Below are 14627 nucleotides of genomic sequence, written 5' to 3'. Positions count from 1 at the left end.
ATGATGAGTCAATAATGATTTGGACGATTCTGATTGGTCGGTTTCTAATATGGTCGGTGAACAAGATACGATAATAAACTTTACTTATCGATAATATGTCTTTCATTGTTACACCCTTCACTAGACGGCTCCATAAGACCCATAAGTGCAAGCGAGATAGATATAGAGAAATGATTTATGGCCCTAAGACTCAGTTGTTAATGCTATTAGTATAGTGAAATCATGATTATATTGGGGCAAAGAAGTGAGACGTACACTCCACTGTTCATTGATACTCCAGTTGATTTTTTTATATAGTGATTAGTGTTATTTAATGTAGTGAACATGTCTTACAAGAAGTGCTGTGTTCCAGGTTGCCCAAGTACGGCATAATGGACTAGTTTAAGCTATAATGGACTAGATACGCCAAATCATTTGAAACTTCGTTACCTTAGACCATTCTAAGTTCGTTACATTAGAGCTTGTATTTAAACAGATACATTAGTTTTTGTTTTATTTAAAAATACCAAATAGTTATGATTTTACATGTTTAAAGCAAATAAATAAATTATTATTATTGTTATTCCAAGCATTCAAACTTCGCATAAATATCGACACCCTTTAACGGTCGCGACCGAACATTATTTTCCCCGTTTTGGTCACATTTTTGATCGGTACTTTGCTCCTATTGGTTGTAGCGTGATGTTATGTAGCTTATAGCCTTCTTAAATGGGCTTTTCAACACAAAAATATTTTTTCAATTTTAACCATTAGTTCATCAGTAGGTAATGCAGAAGTACGAAATTGCCTATAACGGGCGAGCAAATGTTGTTTGACGATGTCACGGCGTTAAACGCGAGCTGATCACCGCGCGCACACTTTAAAATTCTATATCTCGGGAATTAATTAACGTATCGAAATAATTCTTTCACGAGTACTTTTCGTTTTTAACGGAGAATACAGAAAGCTAACATTTAAAAATAGTGAATATTATCCATTATGTATCTGTATGCTCTTCAGCTGAATCCTTCCAATGTGTTGATGATAGATCAGTTAGTTAAAGTTTTAAAGTATGAAATAATTTTTTTTTTATTATTATATTATAACCAAAATTTTTCATGTGAAAACTTCAATGACTTATGTTAAAAACATGTAAGCATTCTAACGATTGTAACACTAAGTATCCATTTCAGCTAAAGAATTTTTCCTGCATGAATTTCCGAATCCTTCGAAACACTTGGATCGATTCGTAAAGTGGATTAACAGTATTGGCGGGGAAATTTTGAATTTAAGCAATGAATTCATTTATAAGAATCGAAGAGTCTGTCGTATCCATTTTGAAACAAAGTATCATTGCCGAAATAATAGACTCAGCAACATAGCTGTGCCAACTATTAACATGCCATGTGAGTTTTGTGTTTTGTTCACAGAGGTCGTATTTGAATAATTAACACAATGATGTATTTTTCTTCTATTTAGTTAAAGTGTATATTTTTTTATTTACAGGTTCAGCAGAGCAGAAGTATTTCAAAGAAATACACAATTTACCTGTCAGTAATGTTACTGCATCAGAAGAATTACTCATTGAGTTAGTAATATTATTCGTATTTGATTATAATATTCCCGTCTTATCACCCAAGTATATTGGTAGATGTGTATAACCTAATCACATCACACTATCACATCACGCTAATAAATAAATTCGAAAGTTTGTGTATTTGTGTGTATGTGTGTTTGTTCCTCCTCAGTGCAGCGGCTACTGAAGCGATTTGGCTGAAATTTGGAATGGAAATAGATTTTGTTCTGGATTAACACATAAGCTACTTTTCAGCCCGGAAATTCCATGGTTCCCGCAGGATTTGTAAAAAACTGAATTCCACGCAGACGAAGTCGCGGGCGTCCGTTAGTATAAACTATATACGCTTTCATAAACCTTAACCGAGAGGATATCGAGCATGGGCCTTGGACGCACTAGTCCTACACCCACTCCGAGTCGTCGGGACTTCTCCGACCCGTGTAACACGGGGCGGGAGTACGGGCCTTGAGGCATGCCTCCTTGCCCGGGCGTGTCGCGGGGATCTTTCTCCCCCGGTGTTTACAGCTATACTGCACTTTAGTTCCATTTAACTCCGTTCGCCAAATGGCGCTGGATGATTTTATTTTGTCACAACGAATCTTTTATATTATTTGTCAAATATGCTTCATATCAAAAGAAAAAAACACATTTAATCATTTTTATTTAATTCCGTAATGCCATGCTTTGACACCTATATTTATGTATCTAAGATGCCATGTTATTGCTACTTAGACCATTAATAAGTTATTAATGGTCTAAGTATTGCTATCTATATTAGGTTTTTTCACAATCGGGCTCTGTGTTATGTTTTTTTTTTTCAATAAGTGCTAAAACAACAAGAACCCAAAGCCGAAACTCGAAAGAAGCCAGTTTAAAAAAAGATAATAACCTCTTGTCGTTTCGATTATTTAAAATTACTATAAAAATACTAAATATTACTTAAAATGGCTTCATTAAAAGTATATTCGGTGGGCAGATTAGCCAGATATGTAACAGAATCATCAATACGGAACATACGCGCAAACTTGTACAGGTAACCGTTGCGCAATTTGTGTTATCGCGATCCCAACCTAAAAATTTATATTTTCCGGAGGATTTTCCCTTTTTTTACAAATGAAAATGTGTTCTAATATTAAATTAAAACTCAAAGGGTTTACAGTAATATACTTTGAGTTACTTATCTAATCAATTCTGATTGTTAACATTTTTATTGAAAATGAAAAATAAATTGTCAATTTCATCATTTTGTTACGTATTTTTTTATTTTTCATAGTTTGTAACGGAATATGTACTAGCTTTACGCTACTTTATATTCATTTAATCAAGGACTCCAACTGGATAATCCCAGATAAATGAATTATATACATATTACACAGACTTGAATAGTTTAAAGGCTCCTTTTTAACCGACTTCAAAAAAAGGAGAAGGTTTCTCAATTCGACCGTATATAACCCTCTCAAAATTCATTCTTAGCAGATATCTATTAAATACCTCCCTATTAAATTTCAACTTTGTATGTCAAACGTCTTTCTAGCTCAGTAACTTTGGTTCTAGGAATCACTTGGATTTTATGAGACAAAGATACTGTGAGTATTGCTCATTCCATCATACAGTAAGCACAGCCGAATGAGTATCTAAGTCATCATCATCACTATCAGCTGATGGATGTCCATTGCTGGACATATGCCTCTTGCATAGACTTCCAAACAATGGTCTTAAGCTGCCAGCATCCAGCGGTATGGAAGTGTATATTATAAGACATTTATTATCAATTTCAGAACATCAACAGTCTCATACAGCACAGAGGAGAAGACAGCGGAGTCTGACTCCGGAGACAAGTTGCCCGGTTCTGTGGAGGAGTGTCACAAACAGATAGAGTCCTTGACCAGTGAGCTCGGCACACTCAAGCAGCAGCTGAAGGATTATGAAGTGAGTTCTAGTTTTCTTTTTAGGGTTCCATACCCAGAAAAGTGAACCACAATCTCATTTAATCTGGTGCTGTCCAGAAAAAAAGGCTTCGGAAATGAAAAAAGCAATCTTTTGTTCCTTGGGTTGCTCAGAGACATCCTACAGTTATGCATTTTTTTAGCAAAACATCAAACTCTTTGACTACAATGAAAAATTTGTATCAAAATATTTGTTTTAATGATTGTTTTTAAAGTTACAACACAAGATGTAATGAATTTTTTTTGTGTTTGAGTGTGTGAATGTTGAAATATACAATGGACATGCCTGAATTTCTAATAATGGGGATTTTTTTTGGGATTTGGCACACATATAGGGCCTAAAACTAGTTTTTATACAGGGCATACTAGGCAGGGAGTGCCACACATGGAAGGGGAGTGTTGATCGATCGTCAAGGAATTCCTTAACCCTACATCCAGTAGCCACAAGTCCTGGACTTTGCTTGGACTTTTTCTCTACCACGCGATGGACCCGGCACCTGCACAGTGAATCCATGAAGTGCTAAGATATTCATCTCATGCCCTATAACTGTTAACTTTCAGGACAAATACAAGCGAGCCCTGGCCGAAGGTGAAAATGTAAGGAGACGGATGCTGAAGCAAGTGGAGGATGCAAAGTCGTTCGCGATACAGAGCTTCTGCAAGGATTTACTTGATGTGAGCCTGATTGACTATTGTCTTAAATTAACTAGGGCTTTAGAGGTCATCTATTGATTGTGTGTTTTTAGTACTTTTACATTACTAGTACATACTTTTAGCTAGACATCATCATGCCTTTGTCATTGACATCCTTAGAACTTGGACGAAGCAATTTGCTTCTTTGTTTTTTATATGCATGGCTAGGCTCCACAAACCCCTGTAAAAATTTCCAAGTGACAGCGGGGGGGGGGGGGGGGGGTCATTAGTTAGCAAGGGGTACTAACTAATGACCCCCCCCCCCTAAAGAAAACAATTTATTTGACTGATGAAGAAAATAAGGTTTTTATTTCAATAAAAGATAGCACATAAAGTACGAAAACAAATGTCTTTGTAATATTAATGTTATGAGTCAGTTATCAAGCCACCATTACGTAATCTGGCTGGTGGGAGGCTTTGGCCGTGGCTAGTTACCACCCTACCGGCAAAGACGTACTGCCAAGCGATTTAGCGTTCTGGTACGATACCGTGTAGAACCCGAAAGGAGTGTGGATTTTCATCCTCCTCCTAACAAGTTAGCTTGCTTCCATCTTAGACTGCATCATCACTTACCATCAGGTGAGATTGTAGTCAATTGCTAACTTGTAAAGAATAAATAATAATAAATAAAAAAAATATCTTGTCGCGAACCCCTACCGTCGAATGGCGAACCCCTATGGGTTCGCGTACCCAACTTTGAGAAACCTTGTTATTCGGGAACCACGCGGGTGAAACCGCGAAGCGTCAGCTAGCGTTGATCATATATACAACTATATATTCATTCACATTCCTCTGAGCTCATGGTCTGTACCAGGTCGCCGACACGCTGTCAGCAGCGGCAGAGAGCGTGCCCGAGGGGGTGGAGGGGGAGAACGCGCCCGCAGCGCTGCGCTCGCTGAGGGACGGCCTGCGCCTCACCCGGGCACAGCTCACACAGGTGAGCCGGGCATCACTCATCATCAACCCATATTCGGCTAACTCCTGAGCACGAGTCTTTCCTCAGAATGAGAGTGGTTAAGGCCAATAGACCATAGATAGCCCAATGCAGATTGGCAGACTTCACACACGCAGAGAATTAAGAAAATTCTCTGATATGCAGGTTTCCTCACAATGTTCCTTCACCGTTTGAGACACGTGATGTTTAATTTCTTAAATGCATTTAACTCGTACGTTGGAGGTCCATGCCCCAGACGGATTCGAACCTAGGCCCTCCGGAATTGGAAGCAGAGGTCATATCCACTGGGCTGTTACAGCATCATTTTTCATCATCATTATCGTCTTCAACAGGTATCACTTGTTGAAGTAAAACTTCTTTATGCACACCTGAATTGAGCAGTAAGTTGCTGAATGCGTTACGAAAAATGTAATCGAAATGACATACAAAGCGCCATCTGTAGTAACGGTGCTGAACTTCGTCACAACACAAGTGAGCGCAGCGCCGAATTCGTTTAGTCTTTTAACGGCGTAATTGTGAACTAACTAGTAGGAGTTTGTGAAGTAACACAAGTCCCATACAATAGATGGCGCTACTAACCGCTACTGTTTTTCAAGTTTCTCTTTCATGTGTTATTTTAGTTTCGAAAGAAGTTTTACTTCAGTCGTGTGGTATAGAGCACACTAGTTTTTTTTTATGTAATATGAGTTTTTTATTTATATACAAGCGGCCGCCCGCGACGTCGTCTGCTCTTAGACCTCCGTAATACGGTCCTTTCTCAAAATCCGTTCATATAGCCTAATATTCGTATTAGTAAAGACCTTTACCAATCTGTGTAATGGATGGAAAGTGTTTTATATAAAATTTGCTATGTTACAAAATATATTGCGAGTAACTTTCATCCAGGTTTGTAGACAACCTACTCTTAATATATCTTTAACATACATACTAAATTTTATATAAAACACTTCATCCAACAGATGGGTTAAGATCGTTTCTAATACGAATTTTCTACTATTAATGTATACTAGCAATACCCTATTTCCATGCCAAATTTCAACATTGTACTTCAAGAGGTTGTCAAAGCTTTGCGATGATGTAGATATTTGTGCTGTGATCACTCACCGCGTGGTGTTTTAGGTGTTCAGTCGGCACGGGCTGGTGGCGGTGTCGCCGCTCAGAGAGAAGTTCGACCCCAACCTGCACGAGGCGCTGTTCCAACAGGTCAGTACATCTCTTGTTGTGACCACTCACCGCGTGGTGTTGCAGTGGGTTACTTGGGATAGGCGGGGAGAGTGACTTGAGTGGAAAAGGGGAGTGCTTGTTAACAGTCAAAGGCGCCGTAAACCCTACACACAACGTTCACAAGTGCGTGACTTCACTCAAGGTCATTCTCTGCCATTCTAGGATCTTATTTTGTTTACAGTGTGATTTGTTAATTAAGTTGTCCTGACAAATGTTGTGAATCATAACCTTTGTTCAACATTGGTTTTCTTATTTTATGTAATTCACTTCTGAGTCTGCTTAAAAATTGTTCTAACATCAACCTCAATTTTTTCAAATGTATATACAATAAGGCAAAACGTTTGCCGGGTCAACTAGCTACATATAAATACTAACTTATTTTACTGATAAAAATCAATAATTTGATAAGTAGTCAACCTAATATGTACCTTATTCATTTAGCAATAAGGTTCATTCTAACAGTAATGTGTACCTTCTAACAGCAACACTTCCCTTTTCCATTCAAGTCACTTTCCCCGCCTATCCCAAATAACCCGTGAAGGATTACACAACAAAACGCCACGCCACGAGGACGACCGTACGGCGAGCGCCTTATGTCACAAGTCGGTCCCGCCCACCGATCGCTACCCCTCTCTAACTCCCTACTCTTAACGGAAACAAGTCGCGCCACCTAGCGTCGGCATGAGGCAACACGAGATCGAGCGACTCAGACTACGATTTCCTGCAGTACCTTATTATTTTAGCAATAAGGTTCATTGTAACAGTACCGTGTTCCCCAGGAGGTGGAAGGCGCGGAGCCCGGCACGGTGGTGGCGGTCAGCAAGGTGGGCTACAAGCTGCACGAGCGCTGCGTGCGCCCCGCGCTCGTCGGCGTCGCCAAGGGCTCCTCCTAACGTACCGGTACGACAACCCGGGGCAGCAGCACAGCTGATACGTCTGCGCTGTAATATGAGACTAGAAACTTATGTACAATCAGTGACGTGCACCTCTTCATAGATACAAAAACTCCTTGAGGAGTTTGTTGGACAGCCATAGTGAAATCCTTTGGATTAATATTTTGGTTCTGCAACTCCTTGGCCTTCCTCCTTGGGTCTCTACGTAAAAGGAATAAATAGGTAAATCTCAGTCAGAGAGGCATACTTCTGCCATTTTGGTTTCAGCGTTTTATGCTGCGGCTCCCAGTCTTGATTCTGTCTCCCTGATATGTCAATAATTAGATTTCAACCGAAACTGGTTTTCAGGCTGAAACCGAAACCGAATATTCGGCTGTGGCTTCAGTTTCGACCGAAACCGAAACTCACGTGGTGAAATATAAAATTCCTTAAAATACTGAAGTTTGGTGCATTTTACCCAATATTCTGTATTAATTAGGACATGAAATGGAAACACAGTATGTTAAGTTTGTTTATATTGACAAAAAAATACCCAAGCTTTCCACAATACTAAATTAATTGTATCAAACCTTCAAAGTTTGATACAATTAATTTAGTATAAAACGATTTGATTCGTTCCAATTAGTCAAAATCCTTGAAGATGTGATACAATCAATCGCTGATGTGTCTACACAAGAAGTTTCTTCTAGAAAGCCATATTATATGTGTTATGGGCTATATTTTGTCGATATTTCCAGTAGAACGGAACTACGCAGGTAAAACCGCGGGGCGTTTGCTAGTCGAATATACAAATGCTAGGAAACTGATGTCGTCTGTGAGACATTGTTTTTAGAAATCCCACGAGAAACAAAGAATTTTTAGGAAGAAAAGTAGTTTTTTCCATCCATATTCGGTTAGCGGTTTAACCTTGAAAAGGATACAGATGAGGTAAGCTTTAAATAAAAAATACTAAATAGTAAATATATAAAAGTTATTGGCCTACCATAGAGTTTCTAGTCTCTTATTATAGTGTAGATTAGCACAAAGAGTTGTATGAGAACGTACTGGTACGCAAGTCAACGTTCCGATACGGTGCAGAGTAGTGACATAGAGGGACATTGGTTATTTGCTAAGCATTGACTGTTGTACATTATTTTATTGTTGGTAATAATTAACATATCTTGTATTGTATGAGTTGGATTTTGTTTTACTTTATTTTGTAAACAGAAAAAATAAATGAAAAAGCCGACTAAAAACTAATAGAAAATACAGAAAATGGTATTTCTAATACGACTTTAACAAATGAGACAATGTAAAGGATATATTCATGTGATTCGAATGAAGGCCAGTTATTTTTTTTTAACGTGACAACGTCTTATAATTCGATGGAGCCGGCTGCACACTCGAAAAAATATGACGTCATGCGTCGTTCCCTCGGTCTAGGGTTGCCAACTTTTTTTTACAAAAAATAAAGTATATTCTGAAGATTATTAAACAGTATTTTAGAAAACGAACACTTTTTTTTTGAAAAATGCAATCATTTCCTGATGGAATGGAATTATTTTCTTATGACGTTGTCACGTTCAACTATCGTCAGTAAACCGACCTTACAGACAACCGATTTTTTTGTATTCCTTATTTGTATGTATTTACAACAAAATTTTTTTTAATTTACTCAATTTAAATTGTGAGTTCTAGTTTAAATTAAAGTGTTAATCCCAGGGAAATTCAATAATCGTGAAACATTAATCTGCTATTGGTCCATTCGAATAGTGACGTAACTTTTCACGATTAGTAATTAATCGAAGAGTGTCTTAAATTGTGAAGCCACATTCGTGTGATGTTTTTTCCGAGATTTAACTTTCATCATTGTTTTGCAATTATATAAAAATAAATAAAAAATTAACGTTTCAGACCTCAGAACTGAAGTAAAATTTCTTTCAAAAAAAAAAAAAAACTGCGCCATCTATGAGCCTGAGGCATAACTAAATTGCAACAGGTACTTGAAGTGTACAAAAAGGGATTGTTTCAAAGTTCTATAAAAACGCCATCTATTGGTAGTTCAAAATAACAAACACTGTCTCACCATTCCTGTAGATGGCAGCAGCCTCGCCCGATTACACTTTTCGTAACGCATTTACCAAATTGTTGAAATCTGCCAAAAGGTTTGTAAGGAATGAGACATACATACTCGAAAATCACAACTCTTTCTCAGCAGTCAAGTAAATATTATTGATTACATTGGGAAGGACAACCAAAGGTATTTTTTTTCTAACAGTCGCCTATACAGGGTGATTCGGTCTTTAGTGCGGATATTTTTTTTCGTGGTTCTGTATCATTAATAGAATATAAATCTACAAACAGTTCGATACATTTTATGTAATTTTTTTTTTAATTTATGTCTCTAAAATAACAAAATAATGTACATATTATTACTAAACAAGATATATTCAGCTTAAAAGTGATCTGGTGACGTTCTTTAGGTATCAAACGAAAATAAAATAAACGCACAATAGGGTGACCCTAAAATTCTGTTCAAAAGTAAATAACTTTAGCTAACGATAATTTTGTTATTTTTGAGTTAAAAAAAAAAAGAAAAAATACGTGATCATTAAATTTTGTTTATGTACAAAATATAAAAATATCCGCACTAAAAAAATTTTCTTCCTGTATACAGGGTGCTGGGGAGTCTTTCCCATAACTTCAAGATGTTGACGAATCCACTTATAGGAGCCAAACTGCATAACTAGTATTTTTAATAACTAATAAATAAAAACTTTTTATGTTTTTATTTACACTCGCCTTTATCTATCCTTGCATTTTGAAAGTTTAAAGTTTTACTACGTCGTAATTATAAGGATGCGTATAAGTGACACATTTTAAGATCTATTTACAAAAGAAATATTATTTACTCGGAAAATATGAAATTTAAACCACATGTTCTTTGAACATTTTAAATTAATTTTCGGTAAAAGAATATAACCCCAGAGTTATGGGAAAATCTCCCGAGCATCCTGTATAACACATGAAGTTTTGTATGAAAATCATTATTACAAATTATGTATATAATGTCTTAAATTATCAATGAATAACAGAGCAATCCACGAATGATTGATATCGAAGTATTGAATGTAGATGAATTTTTTTTAATACCTAGTTTTACGGCTCTGGGGCTAAAATTTATTTTAACAAAAATAGTACAGAGGGCCTAGTGGCAGTTTGATACTGTGACGATCGCGTTAGCGTAAACTATAATTTCTAAGGACTTGAAACAGCGCCATCTAGTAACACTAGTGAACAACTGATTCCATATAAATTCGCGTTGACGTTAACGCGATAGTAACAGTATGAAAATATTGAAAACTCCACACTGAATAGTATTGTTCGTAATAAAAATTAAAAATCACATAAAATAATTCCGTTGCATTTAATATCAGTTTTTCTTCCGCGTTTGAATGGATCAAACTTAAAAATATACTTCAGTCAAAAGTAATATGGCCATGTTTTTTTTATTGTAGATATTTTCTTTGTTATTCCAATGTGTTAGTTGAATTTAGTTGGTGAAAGCATTGAGTTGCAATGGACTAAGTACTAGAGAAGTATTGCCGCACTAAAACTTTTGTCGAGTCAATTAATATTAATGATACACCGTGAAGTTACCTTCGTCTGAAACCTAATATCACATAATGTCTATTATCAGTTGGTGTTATTATAAAAAACAAATATTCAAGGAGTTATGATTGTAACAAAGGACAATGGGTAAAAGCAGTATCACTGAACCGAGTAAATCAAAGTTATGACATAAGCTTTTCATGAAAATAACTCATTTTTTAAATTAAAAACGTTACTTTCATTTATAAGATATCACGAAAACACCGTCAACACAAACGAATAAAAATAAAACACTACTTTGTGTTTAATAAGACCGCCATTTTTTTTTTCAACGAATGTTGTCACAGTAATTTTTACTTACAAGTTTAATGAAACGCCACTGGTTGTTTCAATTACTGAGTATATTCAATATTATCGTACCTTTACATTATTTTTAACACTTTATATTAACAATACACTACACATGACATGCGACATTCGGTTAAACATTACGTTTTGTAAAATGCATAACTCGACATTTGCTGATTGCCGCGAAATGCGATGAATGGGGATGATGACTAGGTTTGAATACATTAATTTTTATGATACATTCGGGTAAATAAGGTCAATGTTAACTAATTTATACATAAAAAGCAAAGATTGTCTGGATATTTGCAAAATAAATAAGATTATAAAATTTCAAAATCTACCAGAAATATTTTATCGTAATTAGATGAAAATTCATACAGTTTTAGCTTCCTTACATTAAATGTGACATTTTTTAATATATGAACTATAAACATAAACGCAGAAATAACAAAGATATTAGTAATTTTGTTTAAACGCCCATACAAATCTAACGATCATTAATCGCCTACGACGTCATAAGTTCATACCATTTTGAACGGGGCGTTTTTCAGGGATCCGCGGCAGCGCCGCAAATCTGATCCTTTAAATCCCTGTAGCTCCGAAAGTAATGATCGCAGATTACCTGTTACTTTTACAAAATTGCTTTACTATTAGAGTACTCTTAATTTATATACAATTTAAAAAACTGTGTTCATCCCTATTATCATTAGACGGTAAATTATATTTAAAAGTCTTCAAATCATACACTCAATTAAGCTTTATTCCATTGTGTCTCAATAAAGTTGATACCGATACCAATCCTCGGTTGGTCAATGTCCTTCACAAAAATCGATTATTTTAAAACATCCTGTATTTTCAAACACCTACCTATGACACCGCGATGCCGATATGGGGCTTGTCGGTCTCTTTAGCCTAAACTAGGTCAAAGTTCAATAACTTTAGAAACAGAATTGAACAGCATGTTTATTTTTTTCTTTTCGCTAGAGTGTGAATTAGATTGAGGTCATTTTTAATATTGTTAAAGGGTTTCTTGTATTGAACTAACAACTTTCGGGGCGGCTTACAGACGGTGAAACTAGCACGGAGTATATGCGCTAGATCACATATAGAATAGCTATGATGTGCGGCGATATCGCCGCAATTTAACGGAACGCGGTAGAGATAAAAGATGTCTTTTCTCTAGTACGTAGTACACAATCAATGGGTGATAGTCGTTACTTTTATAATATAAATGTGTGTTTGAGTTGTCTGCGAGTATGAAATGATGTAATTGTTACAGAATAAACTTAATTATTGTTTATGCCTTGTTTTATTTTTATAACCTCATATCATCAGTATAATGTACAGGCTAATTCAGTCTCGTGAGAAAGACAAATTTCGAACAATAGCAGGGAATTGAAAACATCGCGTTGGGACGACAGACAGCTATATTTTAACTCCACCGCTATTCGTCGATGTTTTTCTCTTTACGAGATCTGTCGTTTATTTGATGAACGCTAGTCACTGGCGTGCATAAGGTTGTCGATAAGCGTATCAGGTAAGAAAAATTAACCAAACTGGCTGGGGAAAAGAAAAACATCTCTTAGCGTATGCAGAACTTTCACGTATGAAGTACACGCCAATTCCTCCGTGCCTCGGGGAGGGCGTTAAGGAGTCGGTATCGGTCGTTATCAACTAGTCTAAATAGTCAAAGTTATCAACACATTTGATGATAAGGTTTATTCACTATATTATTGACGTATGCTAGTTGACATATATGAAACTAGATTCTACGTAAAATTGTCATCCGGTGCTTACTCGGTGGATATCACAGTATGTTAATGACATTTTGACAATTGATTTGATGTGTGACACTATCTATACTTATAATAAATCTGTAGAGAGGTCAATTCTGTACATGAAATATATTTCCAAAATAACTATCAGGGGGTGATCGATACTGATGCCAAAAATGCAATCAGTAAAATTTTTGTCTGTCTGTCTGTCTGTATGTTCTTTATAGAAACAAAAACTACTGGACGGGTTTTAACGAAACTTGGTACAATTATTCTACATACTCCTGGGCAGGTTATAGTATACTTTTCATTACGCTACGATCAATAGGAGCAGAGCAGTGAAGAGAAATGTTGAGAAAACGGGAGAAGTTACTCAATTTTTTAAGTTTCCGTCGCGTGTACAGCCTTAATGGTTAAAGCTACATAGAAATCATGTATGACGGAAATGTTATCCTTAAAATTATCTATAAAAACACAACAGCATATATATGTCTATCTTTTATGGTTGACTCACAATAACACGTGTAACTCCCGATAGCTTAGCAGTTCGGAGCTTTCTAATTATATTTGTCTACTCTTATGTTTATAAGAGTAGACAAATATAATAATACTCATCACTCATCATCTAATAAGAAAGTTAATATTATTACCTATTCAATAAAAAAAGAATCATAAAAATCGGTAAAGAAACACCAAAGTTATACAAAAAATACGCTAAGCCATCGCGCGTGAATACCAATTCGTGCTATATGGATTATTTTTGTGTAACGGTTGTCGCGCTCGACGCGACTCGCGGTGGGAGGAATAAATAAAGAAGTGCAGCCTTAATGAGTAGGGTAGGGGTAGGGTAGGGTAGGGTAAGGGTAGGGCAGGGGTAGGGTAGGGTAGTGGTAGGGTAGGGTTAGGGTTGGGATGGGGTAGGGTAGGGTAGTGGTAGGGTAGGGTTAGGGTTGGGATGGGGTAGGGTCGGGGTAGGGTAGGGGTAGTTGAAAGTTTAAAACGAAATCACGCGGACGAAGTCGCGGGCGTCCGCTAGTAGTGAATAATAATATAATATAATAATAAAATATAATATAATATAATATAAATAATAGTGAATAGATCAGCAGTTGGCCTTATAATCACCATTTTGGTCTTTAGTATAAATCTATAAAAAATGTCATTTACCTACTGTGTCGAACAGTGCGTGTTGCCAGTGATGGCGATGGACGTTGGGGTCCCAAAGTGCTGGAAAGGCGACCCCGCACTAGTAAGCGCCGTGTTGGCCGACCCCCCACCAGGTGGACTGACGACATCAAGCGAGTCGCAGACATTCGCTGGCTGCAGGTGGCTCAGTATCGTGATGTTTGGAAGTCCTTACAAAAGGCCTACGTCCTGCAGTGGACGGCCATCGGCTGATATGATGATGATGATGATGACCTACTGTGTGATATCATACGTCAAAGATAGTGAATTAGCCTACGGGAACAGCAAAGTGGGTAAACCAAATTGATTTAGTTATTAATATTAGAGACACGATAGCCTAGTGGATATGACCTCTGCCTTCGATTCGAAGAGCGTAGGTTCGAATCTGGTCTGGTCTGGTCCTGAAAAGTTGGAGGTGCATGCAACCAACTCCAACTTTTCAGTTACCTATGTACATTTGAA

At 36.7% G+C, this 14627-nt stretch overlaps 1 protein-coding gene across 2 annotated transcripts; it reads left to right on the top strand.

The window, feature by feature from the left end:
• Nucleotides 1–218: 218 nt before the first annotated feature.
• Nucleotides 219–8705, top strand: LOC112045681 (grpE protein homolog, mitochondrial). 2 transcript variants are annotated; one of them, XM_052889567.1, is made up of 8 exons: nucleotides 219–361; nucleotides 1173–1385; nucleotides 1486–1567; nucleotides 3334–3484; nucleotides 4063–4176; nucleotides 5009–5131; nucleotides 6269–6352; nucleotides 7153–8705. In XM_052889567.1, the coding sequence occupies exons 1-8, from the start codon at nucleotides 325–327 to the stop codon at nucleotides 7264–7266; spliced, it is 918 nt and encodes a 305-aa protein (XP_052745527.1). In that variant the 5' UTR covers nucleotides 219–324; the 3' UTR covers nucleotides 7267–8705. The 2 variants fall into 2 exon arrangements, with proteins under 2 accessions (XP_052745527.1, XP_023937730.2); XM_024081962.2 differs by lacking the exons at nucleotides 219–361; nucleotides 1173–1385; nucleotides 1486–1567 and adding an exon at nucleotides 2394–2588.
• The last annotated feature ends 5922 nt before the right edge of the window (nucleotides 8706–14627 follow it).

The sequence above is a fragment of the Bicyclus anynana genome, chromosome 26, assembly GCF_947172395.1.
Source record: "Bicyclus anynana chromosome 26, ilBicAnyn1.1, whole genome shotgun sequence".
Lineage (NCBI taxonomy): Eukaryota > Metazoa > Arthropoda > Insecta > Lepidoptera > Nymphalidae > Bicyclus > Bicyclus anynana.
Note: the sequence above shows the minus strand (reverse complement) of the source record. Positions and strands in the feature narration are given on the sequence as shown.